Source organism: Lissotriton vulgaris, chromosome 7, assembly GCF_964263255.1.
Source record: "Lissotriton vulgaris chromosome 7, aLisVul1.2, whole genome shotgun sequence".
NCBI classification, from domain to species: Eukaryota; Metazoa; Chordata; class Amphibia; order Caudata; family Salamandridae; genus Lissotriton; species Lissotriton vulgaris.
In genome coordinates this window covers 1499867192-1499888564 of record NC_141695.1, presented here as the reverse complement: position 1 = coordinate 1499888564, position 21373 = coordinate 1499867192, and the positions used below count along the sequence as shown (strand labels likewise).

General features: G+C 47.7%; 1 protein-coding gene across 1 annotated transcript in view; it reads left to right on the top strand.

Annotated features, from left to right (window-relative positions):
• Positions 1–21373, top strand: part of LOC147705871 (fer-1-like protein 4) — a 1142165-nt gene that overhangs the window by 1061588 nt on the left and 59204 nt on the right. The window contains exon 39 of the mRNA XM_086932323.1: positions 18455–18636. Coding sequence (XP_086788449.1) covers positions 18455–18636 — 182 coding nt within the window. The remainder of the gene's footprint in view (positions 1–18454; positions 18637–21373) is intronic.

Genomic DNA, 21373 nt, shown 5'->3' with positions numbered 1-21373 from the left:
TCGTGCTCCCTCTCTTTCGGTCTCTCTTTCACATTGTCTCGCTCCTGCTCTAGATGTGTGTCTCTCTCTTACTCTCACCCCTTTCCATTCTGCTTTTTCTCCTTTCTCTTTAGCTCTTCTTTTTTTCGTTCTCACTTTATCTCCCCTCTCACTTCATTGCTATTTCTCCTTCTTTCTTTTTCTTACTCTCTCCATCCCTTCCTCTCCCTCCCTAACTCTTTTCTTCCCTCCCTTCGTCTCCCCCTCTCTCTCCCTCCCTCATTCCTCTCTCCCTCCCAGCCTCCCTCCCTGCCTCTCTTTGTCCCTCCTACTCATCATCCCTCCCTCCTTTCCTCTCTCGCTCCCTTTCTTACAGTCAGTGCTATTGTGAAATGTCAGTGCTTCGTGGGGGGTCTAGCTTAAACTGCATTTCTGGTCGGACCCTTTCTTAGCATTCCTTTCTCTTTTTCACGGGTGATTTTAATGTCAGATTCGTTTTCCTTAAACAATTTGTTTTGACTTTGGCTAGAGTGTGTAACATAGCGCTTTGTTGTGTATGTAGTTGAACTTTGTAACATAGCGCTTGGTTTCTTATTTGGCTAGACTGTGTAACATAACGCTTTGTTTTCTATTTAATTAGATTGTGTAACATAGCGCTTACTTTTGTATTTAGTTAGACCATGTAACATAGCGCTTTGTTTTGTATTTAGTTGGACTTTGTAACATAGCGCTTTGTTTTGTAGTTAGTTAGACTGTAACATAGCGCTTGCAAGGCTGTGCCTCTCACGCTGACCCGTGTGAGTACCTACCGACCCAGGGGGGAGCGTCAGCTCTGCTGTTGGTGACGTCTACTTGCCCCTCTCTCTCACAAGGTACACAGTCTACTCCCCTCTCTCTGCGTCTCTTCTCTCCCTCTCTAGCTCTTCATCTCTCTTATTTTGCCTGTTTCCTGCTCGCTCGCTCTCGTGCTCCCTCTCTTTCGGTCTCTCACATTGTCTCGCTCCTGCTCTACATGTGTGTCTCTCTCTCTCTTACTCTCACCCCTTTCCATTCTGCTTTTTCTCCTTTCTCTTTAGCTCTTGTTCTTTTTTTCGTTCTCACTTTATCTCCCCTCTCACTTCATTGCTATTTCTCCTTCTTTCTTTTTCTTAATCTCTCTCCATCCCTTCCTCTCCCTCCCTAACTCTTTTCTTCCCTCCCTTCGTCTCCCCCTCTCTCCCTCCCTCCTTCCTCTCTCCCTCCCTGACTCTCTTTGTCCCTCCTACTCATCATCCCTCCCTCCTTTCCTCTCTCGCTCCCTTTCTTCCTCCCTCCCTCTCCCTCCCCTCCCTCCTTTCCTCCCTCCGTCCCTCTTTTCTTCCATTCCTCTCTCCAGTCCCCCTCTCTCAACACCTCCCTCCCTCTCCACCTCCCACCCCACCTCACTCCCTCACTACCTCTCTCCATCCCTCCCTCTCTCCGTCCGTCCCTCTCTCTACCACCCTTCGTCTCTCTACCTTCCTCCGTCCATCCCTCTCTCCCTCCCTGCCTTCCTCTCTCCCTCCCTCTCTGTCCCGCCCCCTCCCTCTCTGTCCCTCCCTCTCTCTCCCTCGCTGCCTCCCTCTCTCCCCCTCGCTGCCTTCCTCTCTCCCCCGTCCCTCCCTCTCTCCCCCGTCCCTCTCTCTCTCCCTCCCTCGTCTCTCTCCCTCCCTCCCTCTCTCCATCTCTCCCTCTACCTCCCCCCTTCCCTCTCTCCCTGCCTCTCTCCCTGCCTCTCTCCCCCCTGCCTCTCTTCCTCCCTCACACTCTCCGCACCCCCCTCTCTGTACCCCCTCTCTCCCTCTCGCTCTCCCTCTCTCCCTCCCTCTCTCTCCCCCTCTCCCCCTCTCTCCATCTCTCCCTCCGCCCCTCCCTCTCTCCCCTGCCCCCCTCCCTTCCTCTCTTCTTCCCTCACACTCTCCGTACCCCCTCTCTCCCTACCTCTCTTCCTCACTCTTTTGCTCTCATTCGCTTTCACCCTCTGTGTCTCGGAGACTCCCTCATGCTATCGGTCCATAAGCCTGAAGACTACTTAAGGAAGCCTGGGACCCACAATTCCCTGGAGCTCGAGGGGGATCAGTACCACTGAACCCCCTGAGATGTGAAACCGAACCCACTGCACCCTCTTATGTGTGAGCTGCTGCTATGTTACGATATTCTAAATACACCTCACTGTCTCCGAATATTACATATAAACACACATTTTGAATTTGGACGAGTGCCCCTGTGCACTGTCAGTGATCTGGCCAAAGAGGGCACGAACTACCTGAAACTGGATCATAAATCCAAGATGTTCCAAACATGGTCCCCAAAAATACGTTTGGCCCAGAGCCCCCAAAATCCTTAAAATGTCCCTGATGACAGCGCTGTAGTGATGGACTTCCATTCCTGGAACGTGCCAAACCTGGACCATAGGGCATCCCGACTGACCATACATCCTCCTCCCGGTGACGGGATCAAGTTCCTTCATAGCTCATCCTGCAAAGTGGTTCACTTCAAGGCGTTCAGGTGCGTTCATTGTGTCTGGTGGTTTTGAAAAGCGCCAGATTAGGAATATTGGGGTTTTAAGCGTTGTACAATACAGCGCCCCTACATTCAAATCACACAAGGTCAGGTAGGTGAAAGGAGAGATGAGACTTCATGCCCATTCAATCCACAGGGTTTATTCTAATACTGGCAGCGGGAGGAGCTTGTGTACCAATTACATAGATGCCGCCAAAAGGGAACAAGCATTTACAATGCAATGGTCTCGGCATTCTTAAAGTTAGAGCTATTGGCATTGCTCATGACATTATTTTTATTTATGCTTTTGTTTTTAAAACATAAATAAATGGCATTGTCATTTACAATGCCTATAGCAGGTCATAAGCCTCCTTTTGTTGGAGTCTCCTGGCTGTCAGCAGTCAGGAGCCTCACACCTGATGCAAATGGAGCGGAGGGCTCTGTGCGTGTGTTTGGGGAGCTCTTTGCGTGTGTGTGGGGGGCTCTTGTGTGTGGGGGGCTCTTGTGTGTGTGGGGGGCTCTTGTGTGTGTGGGGGGCTCTTGTGTGTGTGTGGGGGGCTCTTGTGTGTGTGTGGGGGGCTCTTGTGTGTGTGGGGGGCTCTTGTGTGTGTGGGGGGCTCTTGTGTGTGTGGGGGGCTCTTGTGTGTGTGTGGGGGGCTCTTGTGTGTGTGTGGGGGGCTCTTGTGTGTGTGTGGGGGGCTCTTGTGTGTGTGTGGGGGGCTCTTGTGTGTGTGTGGGGGGCTCTTGTGTGTGTGTGGGGGGCTCTTGCGTGTGTGTGGGGGGCTCTTGCGTGTGTGGGGGCTTTTGCGTGTGTGGGGGTCTATTGCATGTGTGGGGGTCTATTGCATGTGTGGGGGGCTCTTGCGTGTGTGTGGGGGGCTCTTGCGTGTGTGTGTGTGTGTGGGGGGCTCTTGCGTGTGTGTGTGGGGGGGGCTCTTGCGTGTGTGTGGGGGGGCTCTTGTGTGGTGTGTGTGTGGGCCTCGTGTGTGTGTGTGGGCCTCGTGTGTGTGTGGGGGGCTCTTGTGTGTGTGTGGGGCTCTTGTGTGGGTGTGTGTGTGTGCAAATGCAATACGTCTCGCATTTGCGACAGAGTAAGCTATTGGCATTGTAAATGACAATGCCATATATTTATCTGTTTTCAAAACCAACACATAAATAAAAAGTTTGTCATTTACAATGCCAATAGCTCTAACTTTTCCGAAGGCGAAACCGTTGCATTGTAAATGCTTGTTAGATAATGAGAATTAATTTGTCACAAGACATAGTCTGACATTCGACCTCTGTCTTTAAACGCACTGCATCAAGATTTAAAAGCATATTTATTGCTCATTTACGTTCGGAACTCGCGGATGGTAATATTGGGATGCTGCAGTTTTACTGTGGGAGAGCCTTATAAGTTGGGACTCACCCACAGTGACTTAGGATGAAAGACACTGCATGTGTATTTTACCGGTGTCCCCCTGGTGAGATTAGGCCACTGGGCTGCAGCCGGAGTAAGGGGCACCAGGCGGGTTACAAGCAGACACATGTGTACATGCAGGTGCACAAATGTAAGGTCTGCGCAGGGGAGATTCCTGGCTTGCGCAGCCCAGAAGCAGCTACAGAGTGAATGGTGAGGCAGACTTATGCAGAGCTGTTTGGTGACATGGAATAGGCTTTATACAAAGGGAAGAAACATGGAAGGGAAGGTCAGTGTGCTTTAATGTTTACACTGAAAGACCGCGTATTCTGCAGAGTCCAAAGTCATATCTGTACTGCTTTTGTGTCATCCAGAAATGTCATAACCATGCTCATAACCAGAGCCTGGCAGAGGCTGACCCTGCCAGGCTGGATTAATGACCTTCCTCCCCAAGCTGTAGCATCAGAAGCCTAGCCCTTCACGACTAGCATTCCAAGGGTGAAGGTTTCCTCTCCAAGAAGAGAAGCTGGGTGGAGCTACAGGTTAATCCATCAGCAGCTGTCACCTGGTGCCAGGCACCAAGCTGCTCTGGAGAGAAGGCAGCCAGGGGGAAGGGGCTGTTCAGAGACCATGTGGCATGAGACCCCTGGACAACGCCATTTTGAACTAACCCAGAGGCCAGGGCAGGAAGGAGGGAGCAGGTGCAGAGAAGTGATGTGTCGCTGTGTGATAGGGCAAACAGAAACTTCCTGCCAGCCCCCTCCCAATTCTTTAAAAAGAGCTTGCACAGGAAGAGGAGCTCTCTCTGGGGTGTGGATTGCTGAGGGCAACTGGTGCTGGAGCCTGGCACCATGGGCAGCTGGAAGGAAGAACCTCCAGACTGGCCCAGGACCCTGACTTGCGCCACAAGGGAAGACCAGGACCAGTGAGCAGGCCCAGGAGGGGAGCCAGGGAAAAAGCTGGTGCAGAGAGCAAGTGAAGACAGCTCCTTGCTGAATCTACCCTCCGCGAGACCAGGAGGGTGAAGGAAAGTGCTCCCAGTGGCTGGGGTGCGCAGCCAGGAGAAAGAAGAGGCCAAAATCATGAAGATCAGTCCCCTGGGGGCTGAGATATGTCCCCCAGAAGGTAGGTGACCTTTGACCTCTTGCTGACTGGCGACGAAGCCAGTGGGGCTCTGCTGCGGTCTTGAATATGCCCCCAGGGTGGGTCAGGTCCTAGCAAAGTCGGTGAGCGCCGTCGCACTCCCCGTGAAGGGGCCCAACCGGGGTGCCAGGAGCCCACCCTGGCCCCGGGCGACAACAGAAAGTCGGGGAGCACCGTTGCGCTCCCAGTGAAGGGGCCCCATTGGATGCCAGGAGCCCACCCTGGCCCCAGGCGACAACAGAGGGCGGGGAGCGGAGTCGTGCCCCCGCAACAATGTCTTTGGGGCCTGGGATCCCAACTCCAGGCCCTGAAGCTTAGAAGCAAAGCCGGGGAGCGCCGCCATGCTCCCTGCGAAGGTGTCCCTGGGGTGCCCGGGATCCCAACTCCAGGCCTTGAATCCCCGTAGCTAAGTCAGGGAGTATCAACTCGCTCCCTGTGAAGATTTATTTATTTGTGTGTTTTGTAAAGCGCACAGCTGCCCCAACGGGGCGTCCCGGCGCTAATAGAACAAGTAACAGAAGGGCATACGCTAGGACCTATGCGCCAAAATGTAGGTCTTAAGGAATTTGCGGAACTAGAGTTCCGAACGGCTCGAGCGAAGGGACAACGGGAGCTTATTCCAGCGCTTGGAGGCACAAACTTCGAAAGTTTTACCTCCCGTTCGAGTTTTTTTTAATCTGTGAGTCACCAATAGAAGTTGGGAATTGGATCTCAGTGTTCTAGAGTTACAATAGGGACGAAGACTGGCTTTGAGATGAGCTGGTCCTTTGCCTTTCATGTCTCTATAGGCCAATGTCAATGCTTTGAACTCGCATCTTTTCGCGATAGGAAGCCAGTGTAATTTACAGAGATGCGGGGAGATGTGATGTCTAGGAGGAATGCCCTCTACCAGGCGCGCCACTGCATTTTGGACAGTCTGAAGCTTATGGCACAGACCAATTGTAAGGCCCAGGTATAATGCATTGGCGTAGTCTAGATGAGAGGTTATCAGGGCATGGATCACAGTTTTACGGCACTCAGTAGGCAAGTAGTTGATAAGCTTTTTTATTATTCTGATCTTAGAGAAGCAAGATGCTGCAACTGTTTGAACCTGGGATCCGAAGGAGAGATGGTTGTCCCAACGAACCCCAAGATTCCTAACCGAGTCTTTGGGTGTGGGGGCCTGACTCAGATCTTCCGGCCACCATAGGCTAGATTCCAGGGGGGAAGGTTGATTGAAAAACAGAACCTCCGTCTTTCCAGCATTGAGTTTCAAGGAGTTCGAATCCATCCATTTAGATATATTCCTAAGGCATGATTTCAGCGAATCGAATGCCGAGGATGTGGCCTCATCAAAAGTGAAAAGGAGCTGAATATCATCAGAATAGGAGGTAGATTTGACCCCAGCCTGTGCAATCATTTCAGCCAGTGGGGTAAAATACACGTTAAAAAGGAGCGGGCTCAACAATGAGCCCTGAGGGACACCCCATTTGAGGGGCCTAGAAGAGGACATGTAAGGGGGAGTATGCACCTACTGGGTGCGGTTTGACAAAAAAGAGGCAACCCACTTTAACACAGTGCCCTGAATACCCAAAGCACTCAGTCTTTCCAGCAGAATCTTATGAGAGACGGTGTCAAATGCCGCTGAAAGATCCAGCAGCACTAACACCGCCCTCGACCCTCGATCCAGCGTCCACCTCACAGAGTCAGCCCTTTCAATCAGGGCCGACTCTGTGCTGTGGCCTGAACGGAAGCCATGCTGGGAGTCGTGCAATAGCCCTTGGGACTCAATATAGTTAGCAATTTGGGAATGCGCCAGCTTTTCCAATATCTTAGCCGGGGCAGGCAATGAATGAATGAATGAAATTAATTTGTAATGCGCAAACTTAGCCCAACGGGCATCAAGGCGCAGTGCATACGTATACATTCACAGAAAACAAGATACTTTAATGATAGGCCAGAGAGAAGAGCCAAGTCTTCAAAAGTTTCCGAAAGATTGCCAGAGAGGGTTGGTTAGAGAGTTCGGGAGGAAGATTATTCCACAATTTGGGAGCTAGGGTGGAAAAGGCTCGTCCACCTCATTTAGCCTTTTTGAATCTGGGAACGACAAGCAGATTTCGCGAGGATGACCGTAGGGATCTATTAGGGCAGGGGTCTCCAAACCGGTCCTGGAGGGCCGGATCCATGCCACATTTTTAAAATTACTACATGTATCTCAATGGGGATATCCAAAAACTCTGGCATGGATCCGGCCCTCCAGGACCGGTTTGGAGACCCCTGTATTAGGAGAATAAAGACTAACAAGAGTCTTTATGCCTTCGGGGGCAGATCCAAACACAGCCCTGTGGGTCAAACAGATGAGTTTGAAGGAAATGCTGGCATGCATGGGAAGCCAATGGAGGTCATTTCTGGCTTGTGTTGCAGAAGAAAGCCTGGGCAGCATTAGGGCCATCCTAGCAGCAGAGTTTTGGACCATCTGGAGACGATGTAGGGATTTCTTGCTTATGCCCCCATATAACGCATTACAGTAGTCGAGCCTGGAAGATACCAGGGCGACTGTCGCCTGCTTACGAGCGTCAAATGACAGATAGGGGGCAATTTTTTTCAGCATGCGGATGGTATTGCAGCAGGTGGATACTGTTCTGTTGACCTGAAGGTCGAAGGAGAGGGCCGAGTCTATGAGGACACCAAGGTTTCTGGCCGTGTTAGAAGGTTTAGGGCAGTCACCCAGGGAGGGGGGCCACCAGTCTTCGGACCAGATGTCGTGGTTTCCTCCAAAGACTAGGACCTCTGTTTTCTCCCCATTGAGCTTTAGGTAGTTACGCACCATCCATTGCGACACTGCCTCCATGCAAGATCGAAATTTGGAGGCAGTCGCTGAGGCCTGTGAGGTGGTGGAAATGATAATCTGGGTATCATCTGCATAAGACAGTATTTGATACCCAAAAGATCTTATTACCTCAGCAAGTGGGGTTACGTAGATGTTGAATAACAGGGGACTCAGGGAGGAACCCTGAGGAACCCCACATTGCACGGCCTGAGAGGGGGAGAGGAAGCTATCAAGCTAGACCCTCTGTTGTCTCTGAGAGAGAAAAGATGACAAAAGGCTCAGAGCAGTTACCCCTACTCCTATCCCCTTCAGACGATCTACCAAGATGGAAGGGGATAGGGTATCAAATGCTGCTGTAAGGTCAAGTAGCACCAGTAGAGCGGTCTGCCCTCTGTCCACTTCAGAGCGGATGTTGTTAGCAAGATGGAAATCGGCCTATAATTGCTCGGGTTATCCGGGTCCGCATTGGGCTTCTTCAGAATTGGGACTAGGAAGGCCTGTTTCCACTTCTCTGGAAATCTACCCAAGCTCAAGGAATCATTCCAGATGGAATTGAGATGGGGGTTGAGAAGAGCAGCGAGTGCCTTATATTGCTTCGCAGGCCAAGGGTCATTGGGGGATCCGGATTTGCATTTAGATAGTTCTACTAGGGTGGCTTCTTCTGAAATTTCTGCAAATTCCGTAAGAGAAGGAGTCGACACGTTCTGATTTGACGGTTCCCCCTCCAAGTCCAGGCTCTCAACAGTGGGAAAGGAGGCATAAATGAGCTCTATTTTATTCTCAAAGAATTCCGAAAGTTGGTTGCAGAGAGACTGGGAGGCGGGCTGGTGCCGATTCAGCACTTGAGGGTCAGTGAAGGATCTGACAATGTTAAAAATCTCTCTTGGGCCGTTACTAGCTTTATTGATTCTACTAGCTAGGTAGGCTCTTTTATGTTCCACTATTAATTTACGGTAGTCTTTAAGGGCTATCCTATACTCGACCCTACTTTCCGGAGAATACTTTAGTCTCCAGACTCGCTCAAGGGCCTTGCAAGAAGCTTTTTTCTGTCGGAGGTCATCCGTGTACCAAGGAGCTGTCAGAGCCGACCTATAGGTTTTGATAGGTTTCAAGGGGGCCAGTGAATCCATAGCCTGGCCAATTCAGGCATCTAGATTGGCGATGCGGATGTCCAAATCTGTAGCAGGGATAGGCTGGGAGTCTTTTAGGCAATCTTGGAGCGAGCCGAGAGAAATACGACTCCAATTTCTCCCTGATTCCTTTGGGGTCAGGACGGGTCTATCAAAATGAGCCATCCCAATCAGAAAAGGAATGAGGTAGTGATCTGACCATACCACAGGTGAGGCATTCTTCACCCGAATGTCCGCCAGATTGGTGCAGATTAAATCCAGTGTGTGACCAGCTTTATGAGTAGGTGACTCCACCCTTTGAATTAAACTGCATACCACCAACGTAGAGATAAAGCTCTTGCTAAAAGGACAAGAGACGTCATCCACGTGAAGATTGAAGTCCCCTAAAGCTGTAAAATTAGCATACCGAGTGCTGGCCTGGGTGATATAGTCAGCCAGAGCAGGCAGATGCGACGTGCTGGAATGAGGGGGACGGTAAATCAGACGTCCTGAACAGGAAATAGATGCAGATAACTTGATACAGAACGGGAGACCCTCGATGGAATCAATTTGATCATATTGGGGGGTGGATATCGTCCATGTTGATTTATAAATAAGTGCCACCCCCTCCCCCTATTTTTACCGTTAAGTCGATTGGCACAGATAATACTGTAGCCTTCGGGAATGGCTAGCGTCAGGGCTGGGTTAGTCGTATCACTCAGCCACGTTTCAGTGAGAAAAAGGAGGTCCCACTCGTTATCCAGGAGAGACTGCCAGATGTCAAGAGCATGTCTGACCAGGGATCTGCAGTTAACTGATGCAGCTCTAAGGGTGAAGGAAGATCCTAATCCCTGGTGATGAGCAGAGCCACGTGTGTGGGAGTGTCTATCATATGCCTCATGATATACTAAAGAAAAACCACAACCCTTGCAAGTATAATCTGAGCTGCTATTGTCCAGTGAAAGCAGTGGGCAATGTGGGCACCGTGGGGGTCTCAGAGCAATAATCCCCGTCTGCTTATAGGTCATGCCCTCATCGAAAGACAAACGGGCAGGGGGACCGGCCCTGGCCGCGTCCTGGTCGCGGACAGGCGCAGACGGGCTCACCTTTGGCAAGCCTCCGGCGTGCCCGCTGCGCTCGTCCGCTGTGCGACCGAGTGAGGACTGCCATATTAAGCAGGTGAGTGTGGGAGGGGCAGACAACTGGACCGTCACCCTATTGTTCCCCCAAGATGGCGGCTAGGCAATTACTAGACGTCCACGATAGCGCCTAATCGGCTGCGCGGTGTCTGGAAGTGGTGGAAGACCAAATAAATGTGCCAGAAGTTGGGAGTATTAAAAACAGTGTCCAAACAAGACTAAACAATAATTTTTAAAACGCTACTAACTTCCCGGCTTTCCGCCTCAGGAAGGTCTGCTATTTATTTATTTAGTGTTTTATAGAGCGCACAGCTACCTCCGACGGAGGTGTCCCGGCGCTGAAGACCTTATCTCAGAGGGGGGAAGGGGGAAGGAATGAGAGTTTAGATCTGGGAGAAGAACCAGGTCTTTAATTTTTTTCGGAAAAGGGGTTCTGAGGTGGCGAATCTTAACTCTGTGGGTAACTGGTTCCAGAGTTTAGAGGTGACAACGGCGAAGGCCCTTCCACCCGTACGTGTGAGACGAAAATGGGGGGTTGTGATTAGGCGTAGATTGTTGGATCTGAGGTTACGCTGTGAATGAGAGAGTCTCAGTCTGCGTCGGAGGTATGCAGGACCACGGTCATTGAGGGCTCTGAAAGCCAGGGTCAGGGCTTTGAATTGGATCTGCATTTTTATTGGGAGCCAGTGAAGTTTGATAAGGTGGGGGGAGATGGAGTGTCGAAAAGGAATATTGTTGATTAATCTTGCCGCTGCATTCTGCACTAGTCTGCTACTAGTTGGCGAGATGGCGAGGGGCCCGGGACCCCATCTCCGGGTCCCGAGGAGAAGGAAGGCGGGGGAGTGGTGTTGCACTCCCCCGAGGTCCGGCCAGACCGGCGGGAGTCTTCACGTCTAGACCAGAACTGAGGTGGTGGCTCCTGCGGCAGCATGCGAGTGTGCTGGCAGGGCGAGGAACCGGCAGGGGCAGCCGGGAATTGGCTCCCCACGCTGTCCTCCAACGATATGGACTTGCGGGTTGCCCGGGTGAGACCGGGACACCGAGCAGGAAGAAGAGAGGAGAGGAGCGTCCGGGGGTGGGCTTCCTGCGCCGCACAAGGCTCACCTGGAACTGGGTGTCCGGGTGGGACTGGGCCTCCCCCAATGGCACGAGGACGTGGCGTGAGGCTTCCAGCGGTTCAGTGCAGCTCTCCCCAAGCTGGAGAGGAGCTACTGTTATAATATTCATGGAGCCGGGAAGAAGCGTCCCATAATGCTTTGCAGAGCCTGGACTGGCCTGCATGCAAACATGCCGTTTTTCACATGTGGTGGCCCCAGCAGAATGGGGTCACCACCAAGTGAGTGCCAAGGTGCAGGGGGATCTGCAGGAGCAACGCAGTCTCCCCCAACACGAAAATGGAAAGTCCCTTCCTAAGTCTCTGTGCACTGGAAAGAAATAAGCCCTCAAGGGCTCAGCTTACAGCCAAAGCATCCCGGGCTATAACTTTTGTTCTGTAGCTGAGTTTGCATTAGGGACAGCCTCGATGGATGGATGGAGGGCTGTGCTGGGGATGTCTGGAGAAGATTATCCCCTGGAGGTGAAGAGGTGCAATTGCACGAGAAGTGCATTTACCCATGTTATTTCTTTTTAGAGGGACTGAAAGTCACATGTGTAATGTAAAGTAACTGTGTAAGGTGAAGTCATAAGCAAAGTGGTGTTATGTTGCTGGACATTCCTGCTGGAATGTCTAGCTGTTTCTGCTTAAGCCAGCTATGCTGAATACCTCATTTAAAGTGATGCCCAAACATGTATTCTAGCTGCTGCGTTAGGGGAAGAACAACCCAGACTGTTAGCCACAAGATGTAGAGGTGCATACTGTATGGTCAGTAGGAGATACTCAGTCATGGTTATGTGTCCCCCAGGGCAGGTGCACCTATTTTTAATGCTTGTTGAGATGATGGGGTGGGTCGCCACTGGGATGGTGCCAATTAGCAAGGCCCTCGCTCCAGGATGTGTCAACCCACTGCATTGGGGGGCAAGATGATGTGCATACATGGGAGTGGTGGTACTAGACCCCACCCCCCCTGTGGGAGGGGTGGAGACGTTATGCAGTGTCACAAAGTAATTTCAACAGCTTATGTATATTTGTAAATTGTTGTGTAGTATTGAGTAGTGTGTGTTTAATAAATGTACTCTTACTTTTATAAAGCAAAGTACAGACTGGACAATCAATTATTGAGTCTTATTTCTGAGTACTTGTAAATGACGATTACTAGGCCACACCACCTCCCTTGAGTAAGCTTTATACTGCTCTGCAATGCTGCTCTCTGAGAGTCAAGCGCTACATAGGGTGTTTGGTTCCCAGTGAAGGACAAATGTGTCATGTTATTTGTGCAGGCCTCACAGATACTGCCTCGGGGGAGGGATATATATTGGTGTGAACAAGAGTACTTGATATTGAAACAGGTCGCTTGAAAGGTAAACAATAAATAACATCTTGCCTGAAGCCGTGCGGTCCGTCTCTTCTTTCGCCACGCTCCGTGGAGGTCTGAGGAATTGCTCAATATATATATATATATATATCTTCACACAAAGTGATCCATAGGCCATACGAGCGCGCTCAGCAGTGTGTGCTCTACCCAGGGGTCGGATCCTGACCCAGGCAATTTTTTCAAACAAAAGAGGCGGCACAATCAGGATATTTTTCTTAAGCCTTATTTATTTCAAGACTTCACCCCACCAGGTGGGGTGAAGTCTTGAAATAAATAAGGCTTAAGAAAAATATCCTGATTGTGCCGCCTCTTTTGTTTGAAAAAAAAAATATATATATATATATATATATATATATATATATATATATATATATTTTCCCATGCTATGTGATCTAGCACGGGAACAGCAATGCTGAAGTTCAGAGCTGAATATGTTCTCAGAGCTCCAGAGATGCCAAGTATTCAATGTCCATATGTGTGACTGACTGCCATCATCCTGATTGTTTCTGGCATAAGTGCTTCTGGTTTTAGAATGGGATAAATAAGACTACAAGTCCCAGAATGCAAAAAACCTATACTAGAGGAGCTAGTTATGCCTGGACCTGGCATACTCGGCAGGGTAAAGCTCTGTTTGGCACTCACCACTGGAAGAGTCAGTGCGCTTAGCAGGTAATTTCTAAAGAGCTGTGATGGACACTTCTTTCCATAATTTGTGGAAGAGCACAAACAACTGGTGGACAGGCATGAGTGTATCAGTTACTTATTTGGTTTCTTTATGTCAGGAGTGAGAACAAGAGACAGATGGGTTTGTTGCATGCGTATGCGCAGCATGTCTTACACTCAGGAAAGAAGTAAAATGGCTGGTTTGACTCCACCACAAAACCCCAAAGGTTTCTAATCCGGATATGGTAGTAGAGACCCTAGGGAGTTATACTATTGCGACTGCTGGGTTACCTGGCAGACAGATGCCGGTTAAAGGCATACCATGAGCATCAAAAGCAGCAGAGATCGAGGAACCAGGGACAGCCACCACATTACCCCATGAATGTCCCTTCTCAACACCAAGCGCAAGGGAATCAGAATGCACCCTACATATAGCCTCAGGGAGGTTCGCTGTCCACCACACCATTGAAGCAGGGATCAGATAATTGGACAAACATGTAGCAACAGCATCCTCAGACAGGAAACTCAGCACAACGGGTACTGGGCATGAGAGTGTGAGGAGGTAGCTCTTTCACACAATCACAATGCCAAAGTGTGCAGTAAGGCAATCCCCCAGAATGAGTAGGAATTACCCTAACAACTTAAAACCTAGTAGTTAAGAACTAGCATACACTTACCCTTTCCCAAAACAAAACTATACCAATCCAAAAAAGAAGAGCTAATAAGATGACAACACAAATTCAAATTTTTACCTGGGTCCAGAAATTCAGAGCAACTGAAAGCTCTGTTGATCGGGGATCCTCACTGAAAGTTCCACATCAATGGCAACAATATGCAGCGAGGCCTCAACATGATATCGATTCCAGAATCAAATAGTCTACCCTGAGCACACTTATTGTATTTCAATTAATTAAGTTCTTAGATAATTCGGGATCTTCACACGTTGTTCAAAAAGTCCATATTCTTTATTTCAAATTGTTCAGGTAGTGTTTCCACAGCTTTTTGTAGTACAAAAAGCTGTGGAAACACTACCTGAACAGTTTGAAATAAAGAATTATCTAAGAACTTAATTAATTGAAATACACTAAGTGTGCTCAGGCTAGACTATTTGATTCTGTTTCATCCCCTATGTTTTAGGATTATGAGGTTGAAGTGGTAACCGACCCCTCTCCCCTTTGAAGCACCACTATAGATTGTACGTCTGTATTAATAAAGCCCGATACGTATGTTGAGCACCCGTTTCCCTATTTCTTTACCTGGTTACCAATTAGCATCTATGATATCGATTCCAACTCTCCAGTAGGGGAAAGGGGGTTTCACCAGGGTGACCAGGAGTCCAGGACAAAGGTCCTGGGCTCTACATTTTAGATGTTACAAAGCCAATAACTTGTTTGTGAACTGTCCCATTTTTGATTCCCGAAGTCCAATCACTCTGCCACATCCTTCCAGAATTTACTGGGGAACACAATACTGTGGAGACCCCAGTGCAAAGCCATGGACAGCGGGCCCACCAGCACACTGAGACGGATCGGGCTGTGGTCCAAGAGAGAGAGGAGGGTGCCTGGGAAGAGGGATCACAAATCTCCATTCCGGGGAAGGACCCACACCCATGCCAGTTAAAGGTTGTGCCTTAATTCTGACCGAAGGCCTCGCGGGTAGTTTGGTAGTGGCATGTTCAAATGGGGAGGTGACCATGCTGGGCTGCCTCCTAGTTGATTTATGGATCTTTATACTTGGATAGTTAAGAATGGTTCTTCTCACTGAACTGGGGGCAATTCTGGCTGGGTGTTGGAACTGAGGGCTGTGACCCCTCATTGGGGACACAATGTCCTTGATTTTGATGCAGGGTTCTATTATAAAGATAAAATACGGGGACTTTTTGTTGTATCTCATTACTCTTATCATCTTATTTTTGTCACTCGTGTTTTCTTTATGCACCCCTTACCTGTTGTCATTAAATATCTTTCATTTACCGCGGTAACACATGGGGTGTCGACTTTCAGATCAGTCATTCAGCGAGAATGGTAGAACTGGATATGTTCTAGATGGGGAAAACAACATGCACTAATTAAGTGACGCAATGGAATATACTATGGCGTCTTAATACACAAGTGTCTCAAGGCCCTCATTTTTAGTCTAGTGGCCCTCCTTTTTACGCATGCTATCTCTATGTTTATCGTCCTATTCTGGGCTAATATTCAATGTATCACGTAATTATATTCCCTTAGTGATAGCCTTAATTTTGATTATCTTTTACATAAAAATCTTGATCGATACTAGTGCCTGACCTTCCCGGTATTAAGACATGCATCGCGTTTGAGACGGGAACCAAACCTATTCCCATGTGTAAATGAAAGATATTTAATGACAACAGGTAAGGGGTGCATAAAGAAAACACGAGTGACAAAAATAAGATGATAAGAGTAATGAGATACAACAAAAAGTCCCCGTATTTTATCTTTATAATAGAACCCTGCATCAAAATCAAGGACATTTGTAACTACCAGAGTTTCGAGGAAATCAGTATAGTGCATAACAATCGAAAGGAAAAGGTTACATAGAACTGGCAAAAGGTAAGGAGTATTTTTACTCTCAACAAGACAGAGTGTTAATTATAGACACTAGGTTTAAAGGCTGCTTCTTACCCTCCTTAGTTCTAAAAGGAAAGCCTCCCAACCACTCCCAGTGAGGTGACGGGGGATGAGCCTCTAGTCTGAGAAAGATCGCATACTTTCCCACTGAGTGTCCCGAAAGTTCAAGATCTATAATAAAGGTTAGTAGTGGATGGAACTCCCTGTGGTATGAAAGCTGCACGAAATTAGGCTGACAACTAAAATGTAACAGAGGGCCAATGATAACCTGTTGGGTGAGATGTAACATGTAACAAGTTATATATAAAGTATAACTGAAATGTGTGCAAACAAGAGGACTGAAGTATACTAAGTGACTATATCCCTGGTTTGTGGAAAACAAGTACATCAGGTACAACCCACCCCAATGAAAGCCGTTCTATTTGATATAGAGATACAATAGCGGTTGCCCTTTTTGAATAATATGTGTTGCACTTGTAAATGAGACATAAACGTGTACTGACTGATATCTTTCTAATGTTTAGAAGGATACCACTATCAAGATATTGATGACCCCAATTAAATTTGTCCTGAAGAAGGTGTAACCATATCCACACCCAAAACACCGAAACGCGTCTACGCACCACGTTTCATAGAATCCAAGTAAAGCCTAGGGGTCGCCATAAATACCCCAAGTTTGTACATTGGAAGCCTCACACAATTGACACAAAGGCTATTGGATCTGATTAACCTGTAATAACATCAGTTGATTCATTGAAAATAGGGGGTTTTCTTGTCTTTTATTTATACAAGTCCTGTGTGATTAGGTTGTGATAAATGTTTTTTTTGTCTACTGTATAATTTTATTATATCAACAAATGTTTTATTAATTTTCACTGTAAACTATGAGATGTTTTTATATTCATTGTTTTTCAGGAAAAAATTATTTTTCTGAAATTTTAACTTTGAGCTTGTCTCCTTATGTGAAGGAAAATACTATGTGAAGCAAGAGAATTTTTAATAAAGAAAGAGTGTACACGTTACATTTTAGTTTGTGGCCAAATTCTTAAAGAATATAATTAAGTTACTGTGAGGTGTGAATGAGTTTAGATAGCTAATTTCCAATAGTTAATCCAGGGAAACTTCTTTTGAATTTGATTGGTACTCGAGTACACTGGGGTTAGGGTCTTCTGCCAAAGATATGTTTTTTCAGAAGTAATGGATAAAGTTTCAGTTGAGTTCTACCCTGGATCACCGAATCCTTTTTGCTTTTGGTTAATCTTCAGAGTCTCTTGCGCTTCTTTTTGGACAGAAATTGAACAAAGCCTTTAATTTTTTTTGAGTTATTGTTTTTACCTTCCAGATTGAGCTGCAGGAGGGGTTTGGGGTCTCTTGTCTCCTTGACCAGTCGATTAGTTTTTTATGAGGATTTGCTTGCTGGGTTTGGGGGGCTACATGAATTATGTCACTGGCTCCATTTATACTTGGGACTCCTTCAGTAGAATTTGGGGCTGGTCCTCTTTCTCTTTTTCTGATAGTCAAGCTGGTTTGCAAGGCGGGCGATGACAAAGTCCCCAGGTACGAATGTCAGCGGCGATAATGACCTCATAGTCTGCATGTCTTTGTCGATCCTGCTCAAGCGGTCATCGGACCGATTGGATTTATAGAATGAATTTATTTGTTGCTTTAAAGTCTTTTACGACTGATTTTAAAATAGTTGGACCTTCTTCTAGTTTTGATATATTGAGCTGGCATAACCCCGGTCTTGCGGTTTGGGGGGCTGGCAGAAATGCTTGTGCTCAACAGTTTGTTGAGCTTGGCATCAATCTCCCCCAACCATTGACTGCTGTTCATAGGCAGCAGTTAGTTACTTTTCCATGATCAAACTGTGCTGAGAGAGTTCTGAGATCATGACGTTTAGGCTGCCAAAAATTCATACCAGTTAGAGGAGTCGTATTTTACGTCTTGTTACGGTATTTATTACAGTCTTTATGTAATCCCACCGCAGTTCGTTTGAGCGGAGGCCAATGAGCATCTTCTCAGTGACATAGTAGGAGTTCTTGATGGACTCTTGATCTTGAACAAGATCATTATTGGTCAGATTTGGTTAGGATGGACATGGGTCAAGGCCTGTATTTTGCCTTGAACCCTGCATATAGTAATGGAGCTGTCGAGGGCTCTATGAATGAGGCAGAGTCTGTTTGTTTAGTCAGACCTTGATTGGCTGTTCTTGACCTGGTGCTATACCAAGTGGTTTTATAACATGAAGTTCCCAATCCTTTTAATCACAGATGCGTTTTTACACCTATGTATGCCATTGCAAGAAAAATAGGTGCCCTTACCAGAAACATACTAGAGAGCAAGACCGAACCACTTCATAAGCCAAGTGTACTCAACGGGGGATGAAAATTGTGTATATAGAAATCTCATTTTGAATGGTATTTTTTTTTTCGTCTTTTCTTTTTTCATGGAGCTAATATGAATTGAGTTAACTAGCAATAAAGTCGACTGATTGATACTCAAGCATACCACTGTTGATTTTTTACTCTAGTCAAATCCACGGCTACCTATTGCTCAGAACGAATTCTAGCACAACTACAAACTAGCATTTCATTCCCTGCTTTTTAATCCAAACATCTTCCTGATTCACAGAGGCCTTCACAAAGGACAAGAAGAACGAGATGGAAGACGAACAGTTGTCGGCCTACGACGAACAGAAGGCTTTGTACGTTCTCCAGCACTGGGAGGAAATGCCCGGGTATGAATACAAACTGGTCCCAGAGCATGTAGAAGTGCGCACCCTGTACAACCCCGATAGTCCAGGACTCTCTCAGGTACGTTCGTAACAGCACATGAGCATTACATACAAAAGGCTCGCGGGACCATCTATGTGCGGTTTGGTAATGTACCCTGTGAGATGTGCGGCAATATGGAAGTATGGGTCACTGATAAAATATTAATGACAAACTCCTCATTGGTCAAATATTAGAGATAAAAAATATCTTTGATGAACATCAACGGCAAGAAAAAACATCTAAAAAAACAAAAATATTGTGGGTTTAAATTGAAAAACAAAAGTGATGGGTGGATTGCCACTAGTTTTTACTCTGGATTGCAATCCAGTCGATTCCAGTTTTGCCCACAATGCCACCTCACACAGGAACACCAATATGCAAATCAGCCTTGGTCTTGCTCCAATAGGAACAGTCCAGCACGAATTGCTAGTCCCGGTCCCCTCCCCCTTTGCTGGTAATCATAAAAAAACATAAAATATGCATGAGAGGGTTTCCACTAATTACTTGAGCAGTGTGCAGGTACTAAAATTAATTGAAAAGTAGTAAAGAATTTCATAATGCCTCTGTGTATATTACCCACTCCATCCTTAAACAGTGTCAGACTGAGAAAATGGAATGCCCTGTGAGCCCACCAACTAATTGCAGGTAAAATGCCAATATACTTAAGAGTCTGCTGTCAGATTCTAAAATGGGTATTTTCCTGTTGGATTGGAGAAGCGTGACTCATCTGGAGGACTTGTCTGTGAGCATCATATGGAAACCCACAGATGCCTTGTGTAGTCCGAAAGGGTTTATTACCAAAAAGAAAAATATTAGTCAGTGAATCAAAGGTTCAGGCGGCCAAAATGAGCCCCAGGAAACTACATTTTGGAGTATATTCTGTAAACAAAGGCAATGCACAAATGAATAGTTTTACATGGACATGTTGGCTATGGTTAACATGTGACAGATTCAAACAAAGGTAATGACTGAGATCATAAGAAAGACAGAAGACAGTCTTATGAGTTACATTAAGCCCATTAGCTCATACATTTGTCTTTAAAAACACTTTGGGGCTCATTAGGATGGCGGACGGACCTGCGTCCGTCCGTCACCCCAGAGTAGGAGGGACCGTCCGCAGGGGCAGCGGCGGTCCCTCCGTGCAGATTAGAATGTGACCTCCACCCTGGCGGTCACATCCTGTATATTTAACATTGCGGGGGTGCTGCTTGAAGCAGCACACGCTGCAATGTTAAATAAACCATGTTTACCTTTGCGTGCACGAAGCTGCAGGCACCGTGTGGTGCCTGCTGCTTCGTGCATGCAAAGGCAGGGGGGTACCATAGGTGCACCCCCCACCCCCCCTTCACCCCTGGTCCGTATGCCTTTCCACGGCGGAAATGCCCCCGTGGAAAGGCATAGGACCGCCGCCATCCTAATATGGCTGGCGGTGTCTGATAGACACCGCCAGCCAAGGGGCTCATTAGGATTGCGGTTAATCCGCATCCTCTGGGCCGGCGGAAGCCACCGCCGCCCCGGAGGATGCGGATTACCTCTGCTGACAGAAAAAAGACCCCCCGCCAGATTAGGATTAGAAAACCGTCCGCCGCTTTTAGAAAACCGTCCACCGCTTTTCCGCCGCGGTCGCCTTCCGACCGTGGTGGAAAAGCTCTAACATGGCTGGCGGTGTCTATCAGACACCGCCAGCCATATTAGGATGGCGGCGGTCCTATGCCTTTCCACGGCGGCATTTCCGCCGTGGAAAGGCATACGGACTTTTCTTTGGGCGCCCGTTGTGGGCCCCCAGGGGTGAAGGGGGTGCACCACGCGGTGCCTGCAGCTTTGTGCACGCAAAGGTAAACATGGTTTATTTAACATTGCGGCGTGTGCTGCTTCAAGCAGCACCCGCCGCAATGTTAAATATACAGGATGTGACCGCCAGGGTGGCGGTCACATCCTAATCTGCACGGAGGGACCGCCGCTGCCCCTGCGGATGGTCCCTCCTACTCTGGGGTGGCGGACGGATGCCATCCTAATGAGCCCCCATGTTAGAGCTTTTCCGCCGCGGTCGGAAGGCGAACCGTGGCGGAAAAGCGGCGGATGGAAAAAAGATCCCCCAGCCATCCTAATCTGGCGGGGGGTCTTTTTTCTGTCCGCAGCGGTTAATTCCCATCCTCCGGGCCGGCGGTGGCTTCCGCCGGCCCAGAGGATGCGGATTAACCACAATCCTAATGAGCCCCCAAGTTTGGTATCCAGAATTTTTGGAAGTATTTTAAATTTATAATACTCTGGAAGAAGGCTTAATTTGCTAGTCCAATGCCTCACCTTGGGAAGTCTGACCTCCATTTGAGTTGTAGACATGAGTTGTAAACATGACGTATTCTACCGGTTACTGCTCACATGGCTGATATCTTTATCGCTACTGTGCACTCAGAGAACATACGTTTCATTCATGCAAGAATTTGGATAGGATTGATTTGAGCGCAATAGGAAAATAGACCTCCCAATACATTGTATTGTATAATTATAATTTGGGGATCCATCTAGACTACTTTAATGAATAATAGTCAGTCTTACTCTATCATATTCTCTACTGGGATAAGAGTTGGAATTGTCTGACAAAATTGGGATACCTGAGTACCATGCAAGAGTAATAGGCACTGTTCTCAGTACGTGACACATTTTTGATACATGATTGATGTTGGCACTTAATAATAACAAATACTTTGCTTTGAACATTTGCTCAATCCCTCTGTTGGTTGTATTGCTTTGCCCATCTTCTTGCTTTTGATTCCTA